The sequence below is a fragment of the Balaenoptera ricei genome, chromosome 1 (genome assembly GCF_028023285.1).
Source record: "Balaenoptera ricei isolate mBalRic1 chromosome 1, mBalRic1.hap2, whole genome shotgun sequence".
Classification (NCBI taxonomy): domain Eukaryota; kingdom Metazoa; phylum Chordata; class Mammalia; order Artiodactyla; family Balaenopteridae; genus Balaenoptera; species Balaenoptera ricei.
This window is the reverse complement of record NC_082639.1, coordinates 97,968,573-97,989,470: the sequence shown is the minus strand read 5'-3', so window position 1 is coordinate 97,989,470 and position 20,898 is coordinate 97,968,573. Positions and strand designations below refer to the sequence as shown.

The window sequence follows — 20,898 nt, the reverse complement described above, 5'->3', positions numbered from 1 at the left end:
TCGTGGTGTATGATCCATTTAATGTGTTGTTGGATTCTGTTTGCTAGTATTTTGTTGAGGATTTTAGCATCTATGTTCATCAGTGATATTGGTCTGTAATTTTCTTTTTTTGTAGTGTCTTTGTCTGGTTTTGGTATCAGGGTGATGGTGGCCTCATAGAATGAGTTTGGGAGTGTTCCTTCCTCTGCAATTTTTTGGAAGAGTTTGAGAAGGATAGGTGTTAGCTCTTCTCTAAATGTTTGATAGAATTCACCTGTGAAGCCATCTGGTCCTGGACTTTTGTTTGTTGGAAGATTTTTAATCACAGTTTCAATTTCATTACTTGTGATTGGTCTGTTCATATTTTCTGTTTCTTCCTGGTTCAGTCTTGGAAGGTTATACCTTTCTAAGAATTTGTCCATTTCTTCCAGGTTGTCCATTTTATTGGCATAAAGTTGCTTGTAGTAGTCTCTTAGGATGCTTTGTATTTCTGCGGTGTCTGTTGTAACTTCTCCCTTTTCATTTCTGATTTTATTGATTTGAGTCCTCTCCCTCTTTTTCTTGATGAGTCTGGCTAATGGCTTATCAATTTTCTTTATCTTCTCAAAGAACAAACTTTTAGTTTTATTGATCTTTGCTATTGTTTTCTTTGTTTCTATTTCATTTATTTCTGCTCTGATCTTTATGATTTCTTTCCTTCTGCTAACTTTGGGTTTTGTTTGTTCTTCTTTCTCTAGTTTCTTTAGGTGTAAGGTTAGATTGTTTACTTGAGATTTTTCTTGTTTCTTTAGGTAGGCTTGTATAGTTATAAACTTCCCTCTTAGAACTGCTTTCGCTGCATCCCATAGGTTTTGGGTTGTCGTGTTTTCATTGTCATTTGTCTCTAGGTATTTTTTTATTTCCTCTTTGATTTCTTCAGTGATCTCTTGGTTATTTAGTAACGTATTGTTTAGCCTCCATGTGTTTGTGTTTTTTACGTTTTTTTCCCTGTAATTCATTTCTAATCTCATAGCGTTGTGGTCAGAAAAGATGCTTGATATGATTTCAATTTTCTTAAATTTACTGAGGCTTGATATGTGACCCAAGATGTGATCTATCCTGGAGAATGTTCCATGCGCACTTGAGAAGAACATGTAATCTGCTGTTTTTGGATGGAATGTCCTATATATATCAATTAAATCTATCTGGTCTATTGTGTCATTTAGAGCTTCTGTTTCCTTATTTATTTTCATTTTGGATGATCTGTCCATTGGTGTAAGTGAGGTGTTAAAGTCCCCCACTATGATTGTGTTACTGTCGATTTCCTCTTTTATAGCTGTTAGCAGTTGCCTTATGTATTGAGGTGCTCCTATGTTGGGTGCATATATATTTATAATTGTTATATCTTCTTCTTGGATTGATCCCTTGATCATTATGTAGTGTCCTTCCTTGTCTCTTGTAACATTCTTTATTTTAAAGTCTATTTTATCTGACATGAGTATAGCTACTCCAGCTTTCTTTTGATTTCAATTTACATGGAATATCTTTTTCCATCCCCTCACTTTCAGTCTGTATGTGTCCCTAGGTCTAAAGTGGGTCTCTTGTAGACAGCATATATATGGGTCTTGTTGTTGTATCCATTCAGCCAGTCTATGTCTTTTGGTTGGGGCATTTAATCCATTCATGTTTAAGGTAATTATCGATATGTATGTTCCTATGACCATTTTCTTAATTGTTTTGGGTTTGTTTTTGTAGGTCCTTTTCTGCTCTTGTGTTTCCCACTTAGAGAAGTTCCTTTAGCATTTGTTGTAGAACTGGTTTGGTGGTGCTGAATTCTCTTAGCTTTTGCTTGTCTGTAAAGCTTTTGATTTCTCCATCAAATCTAAATGAGATCCTTGCCGGGTAGAGTAATCTTGGTTGTAGGTTCTTCCCTTTCATCACTTTAAATATATCATGCCACTGCCTTCTGGCTTGCAGAGTTTCTGCCAAGAAATCAGCTGTTAACCTTATGGGAGTTCCCTTGTATGTTATTTGTCGTTTTTCCCTTGCTGCTTTCAATAATTTTTCTTTGTCTTTAATTTTTGTCAATTTGATTACTATGGGTCTCGGTGTGTTTCTCCTTGGGTTTATCTTGTATGGGACTGTCTGTGCTTCCTGGACTGGGGTGGCTATTGCCATTCCCATGTTAGGGAAGTTTTCGACTATAATCTCTTCAAATATTTTCTCTGGTCCTTTCTCTCTCTCTTCACCTTCTGGGACCCCTATAATGCGAATGTTGTTGCGTTTAATGTTGTCCCAGAGGTCTCTAGGCTGTCTTCATTTCTTTTCATTCTTTTTTCTTTAGTCTGTTCCGCAGCAGTGAATTCCACCATTCTGTCTTCCCGGTCACTTATCCGTTCTTCTGCCTCAGTTATTCTGCTATTGATTCCTTCTAGTGTAGTTTTCATTTCAGTTATTGTATTGTTCATCTCTGTTTGTTTGTTCTTTAATTCTTCTAGGTCTTTGTTAATCATTTCTTGCATCTTCTCAATCTTTGCCTCCATTCTTATTCCGAGGTCCTGGATCATCTTCACTATCATTATTCTGAATTCTTTTTCTGGAAGGTTGCCTATCTCCACTTCATTTAGTTGTTTTTCTGGTTTTTTTTCTTGTTCCTTCATCTGGTACATAGCTCTCTGCCTTTTCATCTTGTCTATCTTTCTGTAACTGTGGTTTTTGGTCCACAGGCTGCAGGATTGTAGTTTTTCTTGCTTCTGCTGTCTGCCCTCTGGTGGTTGAGGCTATCTAAGAGGCTTGATGGGAGGCTCTGGTGGTGGGTAGAGCTGACTGTTGCTGTGGCGGTCAGAGCTCAGTAAAACTTTAATCCACTTGACTGTTGATGGGTGGGGCTGGGTTCCCTCCCTGTTGGTTGTTTTGCCTGAGGCAACCCAACACTGGAGCCTACCTGGGCTCTTTGGTGGGGTTAATGGCAGACTCTGGGAGGGCTCACGCCAAGGAGCACTTCCCAGAACCTCCGCTGCCAGAGTCCTTGTCCCCACAGTGAAACAGAGCCACCCCCCGCCTCTGCAGGAGACCCTCCAACACCTGCAGGTAGGTCTGGTTCAGTCTCCCCCAGGGTCACTGCTCCTTCCCCTGGGTCCCGATGCGCACACTACTTTGTGTGTGCCCTCCAAGAGTGGGGTCTCTGTTTCCCCCAGTCCTGTCGAAGTCCTGCAATCAATTCCCACTAGGCTTCAAAGTCTGATTCTCTAGGAATTCCTCCTCCTGTTGCCGGACCCCCATGTTGGGAAGCCTGACGTGGGGCTCAGAACCTTCACTCCAGTGGGTGGACTTCTGTGGTATAAGTGTTCGCCAGTCTGTGAGTCACCCACCCAGCAGTTATGGGATTAGATTTTACTCTGATTGTGCCCCTCCTACCGTCTCACTGTGGCTTTTCCTCTGTCCTTGGACGTGGGGTATCCTCCTTGGTGAAGTCCAGGGTCTTCCTGTCAATGATTGTCCAGCAGCCACTTGTGATTCTGGTGCTCTCCCAAGAGGGAGAGAGAGCACGTCCTTCTACTCCGCCATCTTGGTTAATCCCCGATCAGTCCATATGGTAATTCTATTTTTAATTTTTTAAGGAACCTCCATACTGTTCTCCATAGTGGCTGTACCAATTTACATTCCCACCAACAGTGCAAGAGGGTTCCCTTTTCTCCACACCCTTTCCAGAATTTCTTGTTTGTACATTTTCTGATGCTGCTTTTTCTAACTGGTATGAAGTGATACCTCATTGTAGTTTTGATTTGCATTTCTCTAATAATTAGTGATGTTGAGTAGTTTTTCATGTGCTTCTTGGCCATCTGTATGTCTTCTTTGGATAAATGTCTATTTAGGTCTTCTGCCCATTTTTGGATTTTTTTTTTAATATTGAGCTGCATGAGCTGTTTATATATTTTGGAGATTAGTCCTTTGTCTGTTGATTCGTTTGCAAATATTTTCTCCCATTCTGAGGGTTGTCTTTTCGTCTTGTTTATGGTTTCCTTTGCTTTGCAAAAGCCTTTAAGTTTCATTAGGTCCCAGTTTTTTATTTTTGTTTCTATTTCTGTTACTCTAGGAGGTGGATCAAAAAAGATCTTGCTGTGATTTATGTCAAAGAGTGTTCTTCCTATGTTTTCCTCTAAGAGTTTTATAGTGTACAGTCTTACATTTAGGTCTCTAATCCATTTTGAGTTTATTTTTGTGTATGGTGTTAGGGAGTATTCTAATTTCATTCTTTTACATGTAGCTGTCCAGTTTTCCCAGCACCACTTATTGAAGAGACTGTCTTTTCTCCACTGTATATCTTTGCCTCCTTTGTCATAGATTAGTTGACCATAGGTGCATGGGTTTATCTCTGGGCTTTCTATCCTGTTCCATTGATCTATATTTCTGTTCTTGTGCCAGTACCATATTGTCTTGATTACTGTAGCTTTGTAGTATAGTGTGAAGTCAGGGAGTCTGATTCCTCCAGCTCCGATTTTTTCCCTCAAGACTGCTTTGGCCATTCGGGGTCTTTTTTGTCTCCATACAAATTTTAAGATTTTTTGTTCTATTTCTGTAAAAAATGCCATTGTTAATGTGATAGGGATTGCCTTGAATCTGTAGATTGCTTTGGGTAGTATAGTCATTTTCACAATATTGATCCTTCAAATCCAAGAACATGGTATATCTCTCCATCTGGTTTGTAATATCTTTGATTTTTATCATCAGTGTCTTAGAGTTTCCTGCATACAGTTCTTTTGTCTCCCTAGGTAGGTTTAGTCCTAGGTATTTTATTCTTTTAGTTGCAATGGTAATGGAAGTGTTTCCTTAAATTATCTTTCATCATTAGGGTATAGGAATGCAAGAGATTTCTGTGCATTCATTTTGTATCCTGTAACTTTACCAAATTCATTGATTAGCTCTACTAGTTTTCTAGTGGCCTCTTTAGGATTCACTATGTGTAGTATCATGTCATCTGCAAACAGTGACAGTGTTAATTCTTCTTTTCCAATTTGTATTCCTTTTTTTTTCTTTTTCTTCTCTGATTTCCATGGCTAGGACTTCCAAACCTATGTTGAATAAGAGTGGTGAGAGTGGACATCCTTGTCTTGCTCCTGATCTTAGAGGAAAGGCTTTCAGTTTTTCACCATTGAGAATGATGTTGGCTGTGGGTTTGATGTATATGGCCTTTATTATGTTGAGGTAGGTTCCCTCTATGCCCACTTTCTGGAGAGTTTTTATCATAAATGGGTGTTGAACTTTGTCAAAAGTTTTTCTGCATCTATTGAGATGATCATATGGTTTTTATTCTTTAATTTGTTAATATGGTGTATCACATTGATTGATTTGCCTATATTGAAGAATCCTTGCATCCCTGGGATAAATCCCACTTGATCATGGTGTATGATCCTTTTAATGTGTTGTTGGATTCTGTTTGCTAGTATTTTGTTGAGGATTTTTCATCTATGTTCATCTGTGATATTCGTCTGTAATTTTCTTTTTTTGTAGTATCTCTATCTGGTTTTGGTATCAGGGTGATGGTGGCCTCATGGAATGAGTTTGGGAGTGTTCCTTCTTCTGCAATATTTTGAAAGAGTTTGAGAAGGATGGGTGTTAGCTCTTCTCTAAATGTTTGATAGAATTCACCCGTGAAGCCATCTGGTGCTGGACTTTTGTTTGTTGGAAGATTTTAAATCACAGTTTCTATTTCATTACTTGTGATTGGTCTGTTCATATTTTCTGTTTCTTCCTGGTTCAGTCTTGGAAGGTTATACCTTTCTAAGAATTTGTCCATTTCCTCCAGATTGTCCATTTTATTGGCATAGAGTTGCTAGTAGTAGTCTCTTAGGATGCTTTGTATTTCTGCAGTGTCTGCTGTAACTTCTCCTTTTTCATTTTTAATTTTATTGATTTGAGTCCTCTCGCTCTTTTTCTTGATGACTCTGGCTAGCTGTTTATCAATTTTGTTTATGTTCTCAAACAACCAGCTCTTCGGTTTATTGATCTTTGCTATTGTTTTCTTTGTTTCTATTTCATTTATTTTTGCTCTGATGTTTATTTCTTTCCTTCTATTAACTTCGGGTTTTGCTTGTTCTTCTTTCTCTAGTTCCTTTAGGTGTAAGGTTAGCTTGTTTATTTGAGATTTTTCTCGTTTCTTCAGGTAGGCTTGTATTGCTATAAACTTCCCTCTTAAAACTGCTTTTGCTGCAACCCATAGGTTTTGGGACATTGTGTTTTCGTTGTAATTTGTCTCTAGGTATTGTTTTTTATTTCCTCTTTGATTTCTTCAGTGATCTCTTGGTTATTTACTAACGTAGCCTCCATGTGTTTGTGTTTTTTACGTTTTTTTCCCTTTAATTGATTTCTAATCTCATAGTGTTGTGGTCAGAAAAGATGCTTGATATGATTTCAATTTTCTTAAGTTTACTGAGGCTTGATTTGTGACCCAAGATGTGATCTATCCTGGAGAAAGTTCCATGTTCACGTGAGAAGAAAGTGTAATCTGCTGTTTTTGGAGGGAATGTCCTTTAAATATTAATTAAGTCCATCTTGATTAAGGTGTCATTTAAAGCTTGTGTTTCCTTATTCATTTTCTTTTTGGATGATGTGTCCATTGGTGTAAGTGAGGTGTTAAAGTCTCCCACTATTATTGTGTTACTGTTGATTTCCTCTTTTATAGGTGTTAGCAGTTGCCTTATGTATTGAGGTGCTCCTATGTTGGGTGCATAAATATTTACAATTGTTGTATCTTCTTCTAGGATTGATCCCTTGATCATTATGTAGTTTCCTTCTTTGTCTCTTGTAATAGTCTTTATTTTAAAGTCTATTTTATCTGATATGTGTATTGCTACTCCAGCTTTTGATTTCCATTTGCATGGAACACCTTTTTCCATCTCCTCGCTTTCAGTCTGTATGTGTCCCTAGGTCTGAAGTGGGTCTCTTCTAGACAGCATATATATGGGTCTTGTTTTTATATCCATTCAGCGAGCCTGTATCTTTTGGTTGGAGCATTTAATCCATTCACGTTTAAGGTAATTATCGATATGTATGTTCCTATGACCATTTTCTTAATTGTTATGGGTTTATTTTTGTAGGTCCTTTTCTTCTCGTGTGTTTCCCACTTAGAGAAGTTCCTTTAGCATTTGTTGTAGAACTGGTTTGGTGGTGCTGAATTCTCTTAGTTTTTGCTTGTCTGTAAAGCTTTTGATTTCTCCATCGAATCTGAATGAGATCCTTGCTGGGTAGAGTAATCTTGGTTGTAGGTTCTTCCCTTTCATCACTTTAAGTATATCATGCCACTCCCTTCTGGCTTGTAGAGTTTCTGCTGAGAAATCAGCTGTTAGCCTTATGGGAGTTCCCTTGTATGTTATTTGTCATTTTTCCCTTGCTGCTTTCAATAATTTTTCTTTGTCTTTAATTTTTGTCAATTTGATTACTATGTGTCTCGGCGTGTTTCTCCATGGGTTTATCCTTCCTGGGACTCTCTGCACTTCCTGGACTTGGGCGGCTATTTCCTTTCCCATATTAGGGAAGTTTTCTACTATAATGTCTTCAAATAATTTCTCAGGTCCTTTGTCTCTCTTCTTCTTCTTCTGGGACCCCTATAATTCTAATGTTGGTGAATTTAATGTTGTTGCAGAAGTCTCTGAGACTGTTCTCATTTCTTTTCATTTTTTCTTTATTCTGCTCCTTGGCAGTGAATTCCACCATTGTGTCTTCCAGGTCACTTATCCGTTCTTCTGCCTCAGTTATTCTGCTATTGATTCTTTCTAGTGCATTTTTCATTTCAGTTATTGTATTGTTCATCTCTGTTTGTTTATTCTTTAATTCTTCTAGGCATTTGTTCTTTAATTCTTCTAGGTCTTTGTTAAACATATTTTGCATCTTCTCGATCTTTGCCTCCATTCTTTTTCCCAGGTCCTGGATCATCTTCACTATCATTATTCTGAATTCTTCTTCTGGAAGGTTGCATATCTCCACTTCATTTAGTTGTTTTTCTGGGGTTTTATCTTATTCCTTCATCTGGTACATAGCCCTCTGCCTTTTCTTGTTTATCTTTCTGTGATTGTGGTTTTTGTTCCACAGACTGTGGGATTGTAGTTCTTCTTGCTTCTGCTGTCTGCCCTCTGGTGGATGAGGCTATCTAAAATGCTTGTGCAAGTTTCCTGATGGGAGGGACTGTTGGTGGGTAGAGCTGACTGTTGCTCTGGTGGGCAGAGCTCAGTAAAACTTTAATCTGCTTGTCTGCTGATGGGTGGGGCTGGGTTCCCTCCCTGTTGGTTATTTGGCTGAGGTGACTCAACACTGGAGCCTATCCGGCTAATTGGTGGGGCTAATGGTGCACTCTGGGAGCACTCATGCCAAGGAATACTTCCCAGAACTACTGCTGCCAGTGTCCTTGTCCTCATAGTGAGCCACAACCTCTCCCTGTCTCTGCAGGAGATTCTCCAATACTAGCAGGTAGGTCGGGTTCAGTCTCTTATGGGGTCACTGCTCCTTCCCCTGGGTTCTGATATGCACACTATTTTTGTGTGACCTCCAAAAGTGGAGTCTCTGTTTCCCCCAGTCCTGTCGAAGTGCTGCAATCAAACCCCACTAGCCTTCAAAGTCTCATTCTCTAGGAATTCCTCCTCACGCTGTTGGACCCCAGGTTGGGAAGCCTGACGTGGGGCTCAGAACCTTCATTCCAGTGGGTGGGCTTTTGTGGTATAAGTGTTCTGCAGTTTGTGAGTCACCCACCCAGCAGTTATGGGGTTTGATTTTATTGTGATTGTTCTCCTCCTACTGTCTCATTGTGGCTTCTCCTTTGTCTTTGGATGTAAGACATCTTTTTTGGTGAGTTCCAGTGTCTTCGTGGTGATGATTGTTCAGCAGTTAGTTGTGATTCCAGTGCTCTCCAGAGGGACTGAGTGCCCGTCCTTCTACTCTGCCATCTTGAACCAATCCCCAGGACTTCTCAAATGTAGACCAATGGCAAGATTTCCAGATGTTTTAACTTAAGGAGCATGAGATAATGTTTATGCACCAAGAACTCTGGACTTGGCGTAGTGGTATACTCACAGTAAGCCTGGGTCTGGCAGTAGGTAGAGGCACCCATAGGTTGGAGGAGCCCATGTCAAAGAGGACCAGGAAATTTTGAGGTGGTGTCCCAATGTTGATATCCCCAAAATAGACTGAAAAGAAAGTTTTATCACCCTCATTAAGCAACCAAGGCTTGTCCTAAGGATGGGGAAGAATTTGGCCCACTGGAAGCCATATTTTGCCCAAATGATTTCCTTGGGGAATAAGAGACTTCTCTCTCAAGTTCGTCTTTCCACCTGGAGCCAGTTGATCTCAATATTCTACTTTTGTGTCCCTAATTGAAAACCTTTGACCAGCTGAGACTTAGTCTGGAAAGACAATATCCTCTTTTATTTATTTTATTTTATTTTTTTAATTTCCATTTTATTGCTTTCCTTTCCATTATCAATATTCTGAAAGAAAAATTAATAATCATCATAATGTCCAAAAGGTGAACAGGAAAAATATAAACACATGTATAAGTTGCCAGTTCAGAAATTAGGAATTAACTAAACAATGACATGTATTTTTCATAAGAACTCATATATTCATGATCCTGAAAACAGTTGACCATAAATATTTGACACAGAATTTTCTTTTCTCCTCCGTCCTTTGTAAGTTTTGTGTATTTTGTCCAGAGTCCTTAGTCTGACCAAGAAAAAAACAGTGATTACTTAACTCTACTTTGGCAAAAATCCTAGGGTATTTTTTTTAAACATCTTTATTGGAGTATAATTGTTTTACAATATTTGTGTGTTAGTTTCTGCTTTATAAAAAAGTGAATCAGTTATACATATACATATGTTCCCATATCTCTTCGCTCTTGCGTCTCCCTCCTCCCCACCCTCCCTATCCCACCATCTAGGTGATCACAAAGCACTGAGCTGATCTCCCTGTGCTATGCGACTGCTTCCCACTAGCTATCTATTTTACGTTTGGTATGTATATATGTCCATGCCACTCTCTCACTTTGTCCCACCATACCCTTCCCCCTCCCCATATCCTCAAGTCCATTCTCTAGTAGGTTTATGTCTATTCCCATCTTGCCCTTAGGTTGTTCATGACCATTTTTTTTTTCTTAGCTTCCATATATATGTGTTAGCATACGGTATTTGTTTTTCTCTTTCTGACTTACTTCACTCTGTATGACAGACTCTAGGTCCATCCACCTCACTACAAATAACTCAATTTCATTTCTTTTTAAGGCTGAGTAATATTCCATTGTATATATGCGCCACATCTTCTTTATTCATTCATCTGTTGATGAACACTTAGGTTGCTTCCATGTCCTGGCTACTGTAAATAGAGAAGCAATGAATATTTTGGTACATGACTCTTTCTGAAATATGGTTTTCTCAGGGTATATGCCCAGTAGTGAGATTGCTGCGCTTATGGTAGTTCTATTTCTAGTTTTTTAAGGAACCTCCATACTGTTCTCCATAGTGGCTGTATCAATTTATGTTCCCACCAACAGTGCAAGAGTGTTCCCTTTTCTCCACACCCTCTCCAGCATTTATTGTTTCTAGATTTTTTGATGATGGCCATTCTGACTGGTGTGAGATGATATCACATTGTACTTTTGACTTGCATTTCTCTAATGATTAGTGATGTTGAGCATTCTTTCATGTGTTTGTTGCCAATCTGTATATCTTCTTTGGAGAAATGTCTATTTAGGTCTTCTGCTCATTTTTGGATTGGGTTGTTTGTGTTTTTGATATTGAGCTGCATGAGCTGCTTGTAAATTTTAGAGATTAATCCTTTGTCAGTTGCTTCATTTGCAAATATTTTCTCTCATTCTGAGGGTTGTCTTTTGGTCTTGTTTATGGTTTCCTTTGCTGTGCAAAAGCTTTTAGTTTTCATTAGGTCCCATTTGTTTATTTTTGTTTTTATTTCCATTTCTCTAGGAGGTGGGTCAAAAAGGATCTTGCTGTGATTTATGTCATAGAGTGTTCTGCCTATGTTTTCCTCTAAGAGTTTGATAGTGTCTGGATTTACATTTAGGTCTTTAATCCATTTTGAGTTTATTTTTGTGTATGGTGTTAAGGAGTTTTCTAATTTCATACGTTTACATGTGCCTGTCCAGTTTTCCCAGCACCACTTATTGAAGAGGCTGTCTTTTCTCCACTGTATATTCTTGCCTCCTTTATCAAAGATAAGGTGATGATATGTGCATGGGTTTATTTCTGGGCTTTCTATCCTGTTGCATTGATCTATATTTCTGTTTTTGTGCCAGTACCATATTGTCTTGATTACTGTAGCTTTGTAGTATAGTCTGAAGTCAGGGAGCCTGATTCCTCCACCTCTGTTTTGCTTTCTCAGGATTGCTTTGGCTATTCGGGGTCTTTTTTGTCTCCATACAAATTGTGAAATTTTTGGTTCTAGTTCTGTGAAAAATGCCAGTGGTAGTTTGATAGAGATTGCATTGAATCCGTAGATTGCTTTGGGTAGTAGAGTCATTTTCACAATGTTGATTCTTCCAATCCAAGAACATGGTATGTCTCTCCATCTATTTGTATCATCCTTAATTTCTTTCATCAGTGTCTTATAATTTTCTGAATACAGGACTTTTGTCTCCTTAGGTAGGTTTATTCCTAGGTATTTTAGTCTTTTTATTGTAACGGTAAATGGGAGTGCTTCCTTTTTTTTTTTTTTACAAGACAAAGATTTAATGAAAGTTGATCAGTGGGTATGTATTAATCCGAAGGGCTAAATAGTTAAATAGAAGTAAATGAAGTAAATGTTACATGTCATCATCATCTGATTCGTCTTCTTCCTTCAAAGATTCCTTAGCATATTTCTCTGTCTCTTCCATTATATCTTTTGGAACAATTTCATGTCTTCCGTTAGTTATTTCACCAACCCAGCTGAGCTCTAGTTCAAAAGCTTTATCCTTAACTTCATCATGTACTATGTAAATTATTTTTGCAACTTCTTTAACAACATCACGGCAGGTCATTTCTTTCATCTGAAGCTTTTTGATTTCTGTCTTTGCAGTTTGTCTGGCTTTGCCAATGGCACAGGCCCAATAACCATATGAAACACCAGATAGGTCAATCATGTAGAGTTGTGCACCATCATTCACACTGTAAGACACTAACATGAAACTGCAGCCAAAAGGTCTAACAGCAATGTAGAGTGTATAGGCATGTACATACATGGCCACTCTGTCTGCAAGATGTTTTAGTGGAATGTTATATCCAAAGCTAGATCTAAAGTTGGAAGCCTCTTCTCTCACAATGTCTGCTAAAGAACGAGCACCTGCCAACAAACCTGCTACTGCCATTTCGACATGCCGATCAACATTAAAAAGTCATTTGTTGGAACCTTCTTCATAAAGTTTAGAAAGGACTAACTTTTCTACCCCAAAGACAATGCCATCTTTATATCTGATTCCAATAGCTACTATTGTCCACAGCCTTCATAGCATACTCAACTAGGAAAGCTCTTCCATCAGGAGAGAATGTAGAGGCTGACAGGTCATACCCAGTGCCAATTGAGCTCATCGTGCTAAAAACCACTGGGACGCCTAGGTCTTCAGGGTCTAAAGCGATCCCCCTACCTGGGAGTGTTTTCTTAATTTCACTTTCAGATTTTTCATCATTAGTGTATAGGAATGCTGTATATTTCTGTGCATTAATTTTGTATCCTGCTACTTTACCAAATTCATTGATTAGCTCTAGTAGTTTTCTGGTATCATCTTTAGGACTCTCTATGTATAGTATCATGTCATCTGCAAACAGTGACAGCTTTACCTCTTCTTTTCTGATTTGGATTCTTTTTATTTCTTTTTCTTCTCTGATTGCTGTGGCTAACACTTCCAAAACTATGTTGAATAATAGTGGTGAGAGTGGGAAACATTGTCTTGTTCCTGATCTTAGTGGAAATGGTTTCAGTTTTTCACCACTGTGGTCGATGTTGGCTGTCGGTTTCTCATATATGACCTTTACTATGTTGAGGTAAGTTCCTTCTATGCCTACTTTCTGGAGGGTTTTTATCAAAAATCGGTGTTGAATTTTGTCAAAAGCTTTCTCTGCGTCTATTGAGATGATCATATGGTTTTTCTCCTTCAATTTATTAATATGGTGCATCACATTGATTGATTTGCGTATATGAAGAATCCTTGCATTCCTGGGATAAACCCCACTTGATCATGGTGTATGATCCTTTTAATGTGCTGTTGGATTCTGTTTGCTAGTGTTGTGTTGAGGATTTTTGCATCTATGTTCATCAGTGTTATTGGCCTGTAGTTTTCTTTTTTTGTGATATCTTTGTCTGGTTTTGGTATCAGGATGATGGTGGCCTCGTAGAATGAGTTTGGGAGTGATCCTCCCTCTGCTATATTTTGGAACAGTTTGAGAAGGATAGGTGTTTGCTCTTCTCTAAATGTTTGATAGAATTCGCCTGTGAAACCATCTGGTCCTGGGCTTTTCTTTGTTGGAAGATTTTTAATCACAGTTTCAATTTCAGTGCTTGTGACTGGTCTGTTCATATTTTCTATTTCTTTCTGGTTCAGCCTCGGAAGGTTGTGCATTTCTAAGAATTTGTCCATTTCTTCCAGGTTGTCCATTTTATTGGCATAGAGTTGCTTGTAGTTATCTCTCATGATCCTATGTATTTCTGCAGTGTCAGTTGTTACTTCTCCTTTTTCATTTCTAATTCTATTGATTTGAGTCTTCTCCCTTTTTCTCTTGATGAGTCTGGCTAATGGCTTATCAATTTTGTTTATCTTCTTAAAGAACGAGCTTTTAGTTTTATTGATCTTTGCTATCGTTTCCTTCATTTCATTTTCATTTGTTTCTGATCTGACCTTTATGATTTCTTTACTTCTGCTAACTTTGGGATTTTTTTGTTCTTCATTCTCTTAATTGTTTTAGGTGTAAGGTTAGGTTGTTTATTTGAGATGTTTCTTGTTTCTTAAGGTAGGATTGTATTGCTATAAACTTCCCTCTTAGAAATGCTTTTGCTGCATCCCATAGATTTTGGGTCGTCATGTTTTCCTTGTCATTTGTTTCTAGGTATTTTTTTATTTCCTCCTTGATTTCTTCAGAGATCTGTTGGTTATTAAGTAGTGATTTGTGTAGCCTCCATGTGTTTGTATTTTTTACAGATATTTCCTGTAATTGATATCTAGTCTCATAGCATTGTGGTCAGAAAAGATACTTGATATGATTTCAATTTTCTTAAATTTAACAAGGCTGGATTTTTGACCCAAGATATGATCTATCCTGGGGAATGTTCCATGAGCACTTGAGAAGAAAGTGTATTCTGCTGTTTTTGAATGGAATGTCCTATAAATATCAATTAAGTCCATCTTGTTTGATGTATCATTTAAAGCTTGTGTTTCCTTATTTATTTTCATTTTGGATGATCTGTCCATTGGTGAAACTGGGGTTTTTAGTCCCCTACTCTATGTTACTGATGATTTCCCCTTTTATGGCTGTTAGCATTTGCCTTATGTATTGAGGTGCTCCTATGTTGGGTGCATAAATATTTACAATTTTTATATCTTCTTCTTGGATCAATCCCTTGATCATTATGTAGTGTCCTTCTTTGTCTCTTGTAATAGTCTTTATTTTATAGTTTATTTTGTCTGATATGAGAATTGCTACTCCAGATTACTTTTAATTTCCATTTGCATGGAATATCTTTTTCCATCCCCTCACTTTCAGTCTGTTTGTGTCCCTAAGTCTGAAGTGAGTCTCTTGTAGACAACATATATACGAGTCTTGTTTTGGATCCATTCAGCCAGTCTATGTCGTTTGGTTAGCACATTTAATCCATTTACATTTAAGGTAATTATCAATATGTATGTTCCTATTACCATTTTCTTAATTGTTTTAGGTTTGTTACTGTAGGTCTTTTCTTTCTCTTGTATTTCCTGCCTAGAGAAGTTCCTTTAGCATTTGTTGTAATGCTGGTTTGGTGGTGCTGAATTCTCTTAGCTTTTGCTTGTCTGTAAATGTTTTAATTTCTCCATCAAATCTGAATGAGATCCTTGCTGGATAGAGTAATCTTGGTTGTAGTTTTTTCTCCTTCATCACTTTAAATATGTCCTGCCACTGCCTTCTGGCTTGCAGAGTTTCTGCTGAAAGATCAGCTGTTTACCTTATGGGGATTCCCTTGTGTGTTATTTGTTGTTTCTCCCTTGCTGCTTTTAATATTTTTTCTTTGTATTTATTTTTTTGATAGTTTGATTAATATGTTTCTTGGCATGTTTCTCCTTGGGTTTATCCTGTATGGGACTCTCTGTTCTTTCTGGACTTGATTGACTATTTCCTTTCCCATATTAGGGAAGTTTTCATCTATAATCTCTTCAAATATTTCCTCAGTCCCTTTCTTTTTCTCTTCTTCTTCTGGGACCCCTATAATTCGAATTCTGGTGTGTTTAATGTTGTCCCAGAGGTCTCTAAGACTGTCCTCAATTCTTTTCATTCTTTTTTCTTTATTCTGCTCTGCAACAGTTATTTCCACTATTTTATCTTTCAGGTCACTTATCCGTTCCTCTGCCTCAGTTATTCTGCTATTGATCCCGTCTAGAGAATTTTTAATTTCATTTATTGTGTTGTTCATCACTGTTTGTTTGTTTTTTAGTTCTTCTAGGTCCTGTTAAATGTTTCTTGTATTTTCTCTATTCTATTTCCAAGATTTTGGATCATCTTTACTATCATTATTCTCAATTCTTTTACAGGTAGAGTGCCTATTTCCTCTTCATTTGTTTGTTCTGGTGGGTTTTTGCCTTGCTCCTTCATCTTCTGTGTGTTTTTCTGTCTTCTCATTTTACTTAACTTACTGTGTTTGGGGTCTCCTTTTCACAGGCTGCAGGTTCGTAGTTCCTGTTGTTTTTGATGTCTGTCCCCAGTGGCTATGTTGGTTCAGTGGGTTGTGTAGTCTTCCTGGTGGAGGGGACTAGTCCCTGTGTTCTGGTGGATGAGGCTGGACCTTGTTTTTCTGGTGGGCAGGTGCACGTCTGGTGGTGTGTTTTGGGGTGTCTATAGCCTTATTATGATTTTAGGCAGCCTCTCTGCTAATGGATGGTGTTGTGTTCCTGTCTTGTTAGTTGTTTGGCCTAGGGTGTCCAGCACTGTAGCTTGCTGGTCGTTGAGTGAAGCTGGGTCTTGGCGTTGAGATGGAGATCTCTGGGAGATTTTTGCTCTTTGATATTTCGTGGAGCCGGGAGGTCTCTTGTAGACCAGTGTCCTGAAGTTGGCTCTCCCACATCAGAGGCACAGCCCTGACGCCTGGCTGGAGCACTTAGTCTTTCATCCTCATGGCTCAGAATAAAAGGGAGAAAAAATAGAAAGAAAGAAGATAAAATAAAATAAAGTTATTAAAATAAAAAATATAAAATAATTATAAAGGAAGAAATTTTTAAAAGTAATAAAAAAAAAAAGGACAGACAGAACCCTAGGACAAATGGTAAAAGCTAAGCTATACAGACAAAATCACACACAGAAGCATACACATACACACTCACAAAAAGAGAAAAAGGGAAAAAATATATGTATATCTTTTCTCCCAAAGTCCACCTCCCCAATTTGGGATGATTCGTTGTCTATTCAGGCATTCCACAGATACAGGGTACATCAAGTTGACTGTGGAGATTTAATCCTCTGCTCCTGAGGCTGCTGGGAGAAATTTTGCTTTCTTTTCTTTGTTCGCACAGCTCCCAGAGTTCAGCTTTGGATTTGGACCCGCCTCTGCGTGTAGGTCGCCTGAGGGCGTCTGTTCTTCACCCAGACAGGACGGGGTTAAAGGAGCAGCTGATTCGGGAGCTCTGGCTCACTCAGGCCGGGGGGAGGGAGGGGTAGAATGCAGGGCGAGCCTGCAGCGGCAGAGACCGGCGTGACGTTGCAACAGCCTGAGGCGCGCTGTGTGTTCTCCCAGTGAAGTTGTCCCTGGATCACGGGACCCTGGCAGTGGCGGGCTGAACAGGCTCCCGGGAGGGGAGGTGTAAATAGTGACCTGTGCTTGCACACAGGCTTCTTGGTGGCTGCAGCAGCAGCCTTAGCGTCTCATGCCCGTCTCTGGGGTCCGTGCTGATAGCCGCGGCTCACTCCTGTCTCTGGAGTTCCTTTAAGTGGCGCTCTTAATCCCCTCTCCTCGTGCACCAGGAAACAAAGAGGCAAGAAAAAGTCTCTTGCCTCTTTGGCAGCCCCAGACTTTTACCCGGACTCCCTCCCGGCTAGCTGTGGAGCTCTAGTCCCCTTCAGGCTGTGTTCATGCAGCCAACCCCAGTCCTCTCCCTGGGATCCGACCGAAGCCCGAGCCTCAGGTCCCAGTCCCCGCCCGCCCCGGCAGGTGAGCAGACAAGCCTCTCAGGCTGGTGAGTGCTGTTCAGCACCAATCCTCTGTGCGGGAATCTCTCCACTTTGCCCTCCACACCCCTGTTGCTGTGCTCTCCTCTGTAGCTCCGAAGCTCCCCCCCTCAGCCACCCACAGTCTCCACCTGCGAAGGGGCTTCCTAGTGTGTGGAAACCTTTCCTCCTTCACAGCTCCCTCCCACTGGTGCAGGTCCTATCCCTAGTCTTTTGTCTCTGTTTTTCTTTTTTCTTTTGCCCTACCCAGGTACATGGGGAGTTTCTTGCCTTTTGGGAGGTCTGAGGTCTTCTGCCAGCGTTCAGTAGGTGTTCTGTGGGAGTTGTTCCACATGTAGATATATTTCTGATGTATTTGTGGAGAGGAAGGTGATCTCCGCGTCTTACTCCTCCGCCATCTTGAAGCTCCTCCCCCAATATCCTCTTTTAAATGTGTTTTCTGCCTTGTAATAAGGTGATACCTCCATGGATTTACCATGCTCTGCCAGAATACCCAAAGATGGAGAAGAATCACTTTTCCCTCTTTTCCCAGTGTCTATCCATGCTCCCACTTCACACACACACTCACACACACACAAACACACATACATATTCGCACACACACTCGTCTCCCCTTCATTTCTAGTGTTAGATACTCCCACTACCGTTCTCCTCTCTCCTGGTCATATACTTGCAAAGAGTTCTTGGAAGTCTAAAGTGAGAGGTAGCATGGAAAGCAAGAAGAAAATGTCACTGAGAGGTAGTTTAAGTTCTAAATGGATTTGTGTCAGCCATGTCATTTACCTGCTTCCAGTTCCTCTATCTGTAAAACGTGGTAGTTGAAGTAGGAGATCCCTAAAGTGGCTTCCAGCTCTAGACTCTATGTAACATTTCACTAAGGACAGTCCATAGGACACCAGTACGTTGTGATGCCCTGAGCAGATACTGTAGCCTCAAGACCATTCAAATATTTGCTGTGGTCACCTGTGTGTCTTTCCAGAAAAGGGAGATATATAGTGTCTGGAGCCACTGGAGATTTTGTCCAGTGGCTTGCATATGTTTTCCTTCTTTCCCCTGCAACTCATTGCTAGGACCTCCTTTGGATCTCTCAATCAGCTTGAACATTCCCTCTATGAATCCCTTAACCATATAAATGGGACTTTGGGAAGCAGGAAGGAAAAAGAACTACTATACTATTAGCACCAACTCATAACTCTTTCAGATAGTTTCCATATGAAAGTGAGACTTAGGTTCTGTAACTAGTCCAAAATCAGAGCTAATAAGAAGTATAAATGAGTATTTAAGAATGGTTATTAGCCAAGGGTCATGGACACCACCTCCCAATTCACTCACATCCAAGTAGTTGGTGAAGGGCTCATAAGCAACAGCATTATTATTGAAATGATACTTGGCAGCTGGATCAACCTTTGGGTGTTTTTTTAGGAATTTCTCCATTACACCCTGCTCCTCCATCACCTTGCAGATAGACTTTCCTTTCCTCAGCATGATTCTGCAGAGAATATGGTAAACAAAAAGAATGAGCTTCACCTTGTCCCATTACAACAATTCCTTCAATGACCTGACCTGGAGTTTTCAAACCTCTTCAGTACTCTGCTAAAGACGAGCCTCTTATAGGAAATCCTCCCAGATTTTAGCAACTTCTGATCTCCACAGTTACTCCAGCATTCCCAGCATGGAAATACACTATTCCATATATTTGGGTTTTGTACTTATATATTGTTTCCAGAGAAGAAATGTTTGTTTCTTCCCAGACCCTCCTATAAGCTGAGGCAGGGATCGTGTATCCTTCATTCTTAAGCAAAAAATACACCCAACTCACTCCTACACACACACATCCATCCATCCATCCATCCATCCATCCATTTAAGTCTTGGCCCCCAGCAGGTTTTCACTTTATGGTATCAAGAAACAATCTGACTGCCTTTCGAAGAGATGTACAGATGGATTACTTTGCTCTTCTCTGGCTTGTCATTCTCTTTAAAGACTGGAATTCACAATGAACCTGAATCCCAATACAAACCTTTCCACACCCTCTGAGAGGTGTAGACAAACCAGGACCAAGACAAGAATCTTCATGGTGACAATTTTTCACTGTCCACCAACACACAGGACACGGTGGCAGACCCAAGGGTTAGGATACACAGAAGGAAGTTGAGTCTCTCTCTCATCTCTCTGCACTTTTCAAAAAAATTTATTTTTATTTTTGGCTGCATTGGGTCTTCGTTGCTGTGCACGGGCTTTCTCTAGTTGCGGCAAGTGGGAGCTTCTCTTCATTGCGGTGCACAGGCTTCTCATTGTGGTGGCTTCTTTTGTGGTGGAGCATGGGCTCTAGGCATGTGGCTTCAATAGTTGTGGCACATGGGCTCAGTAGTTGTGGCTTGCAGGCTCTAGAGCACAGGCTCAGTAGTTGTGGATCATGGGCTTAGTTGCTCCACAGCATGTGGGATCTTCCTGGACCAGGGCTTGAACCCGTGTCCCCTGCATTGGCAGGCGGATTCTTAACCACTGCACCACCATGGAAGCCCTCTCCCTGCACATTTAATCTCTAGGCACATGAGCTTTCCTATCTGTGTACCAGCTTGTGTCCCTACACAAGCTAATAATCTGTTTGTTTTTCCCTCTGGCAAGTATCAAGTACTTTAATGTTCATTTTGTAGCCAATTTAAAAGGCAATCAGTGGCTTTGCTGATGGAATATAAATATTAGGATGTGATAACTAACGTAAAATGCACTGGGGAGAAAGAATCCTGGTGCCCCTGTCTACACAGAAATGGCTGCTGGCAACTTTTGCCAGAAGAGTAGAACAATTTGCTCTTTGGCTCCAGAAGGCATGTGATTTTTGAGATTTACTATCTACTCTCTACTTCTTCTTTCCCTCTCTCTTCCTCTGATCACTCTCATCTAGCCATCCATATGTGATTATTATAGTCTATGACAATCTGATCTTTATTTTCAAATTATTAGTTCACAAATTAGCCAATATTTATGGAAGGACTACTCAGTGCTCACCTCTGTACTAAGCTCTGGCACACAAAGATAATTAAGAAATGATCCTTGCATGTAAATGTCTGCATTCTTTAAAAAAATTTTTTTATATTGAAGTATAGTTGATTTACAATGTTGCGTTAGTTTCAGGTGTACAGCAAATGATTGTTATATGTATTCATATATCTGTTCTTTTTCAAATTCTTTTCACATATAGGTTATTACAGAGTATTGAGTATAGTTCCCTGTGCTACAAAGTAGGTCCTTGTTGATTATCTATTTTGTATATAGTAGTGTGTATGTTAATCCCAACCTCCTAATTTATCCCCCCCATTTTCCTTTTGGTATTGATTCATATTCAAATTATGAGGCAATGTGATTACTTTAGGCATTCAAATGAGCATTGAATGAATGAGAGTGGTAATGAAAATACTGTATTTGATGGCCAAGTGGCACATGAAAAGATGCTCAACATCACTAATTATTAGAGAAATGCAAATCAAAACTATGAGGCATCAACTCACACTGGTCAGAATGGCCATCATAAAAAAATCTACAAACAATAAATCCTGGAGAG

At 39.6% G+C, this 20,898-nt stretch overlaps 1 protein-coding gene and 1 pseudogene across 1 annotated transcript; both read right to left on the bottom strand.

Moving 5' to 3' along the window:
- Positions 1-8,917: 8,917 nt before the first annotated feature.
- Positions 8,918-19,412, bottom strand: LOC132362860 (pepsin B-like). Its single transcript, XM_059918006.1, is given in 4 exon segments — positions 8,918-9,048; positions 9,051-9,134; positions 18,665-18,825; positions 19,357-19,412. Coding segments are annotated over 4 exon segments (432 nt in total).
- Positions 11,666-12,571, bottom strand: LOC132351137 (proteasome subunit alpha type-3-like; annotated as a pseudogene).
- Positions 19,413-20,898: the final 1,486 nt, after the last annotated feature.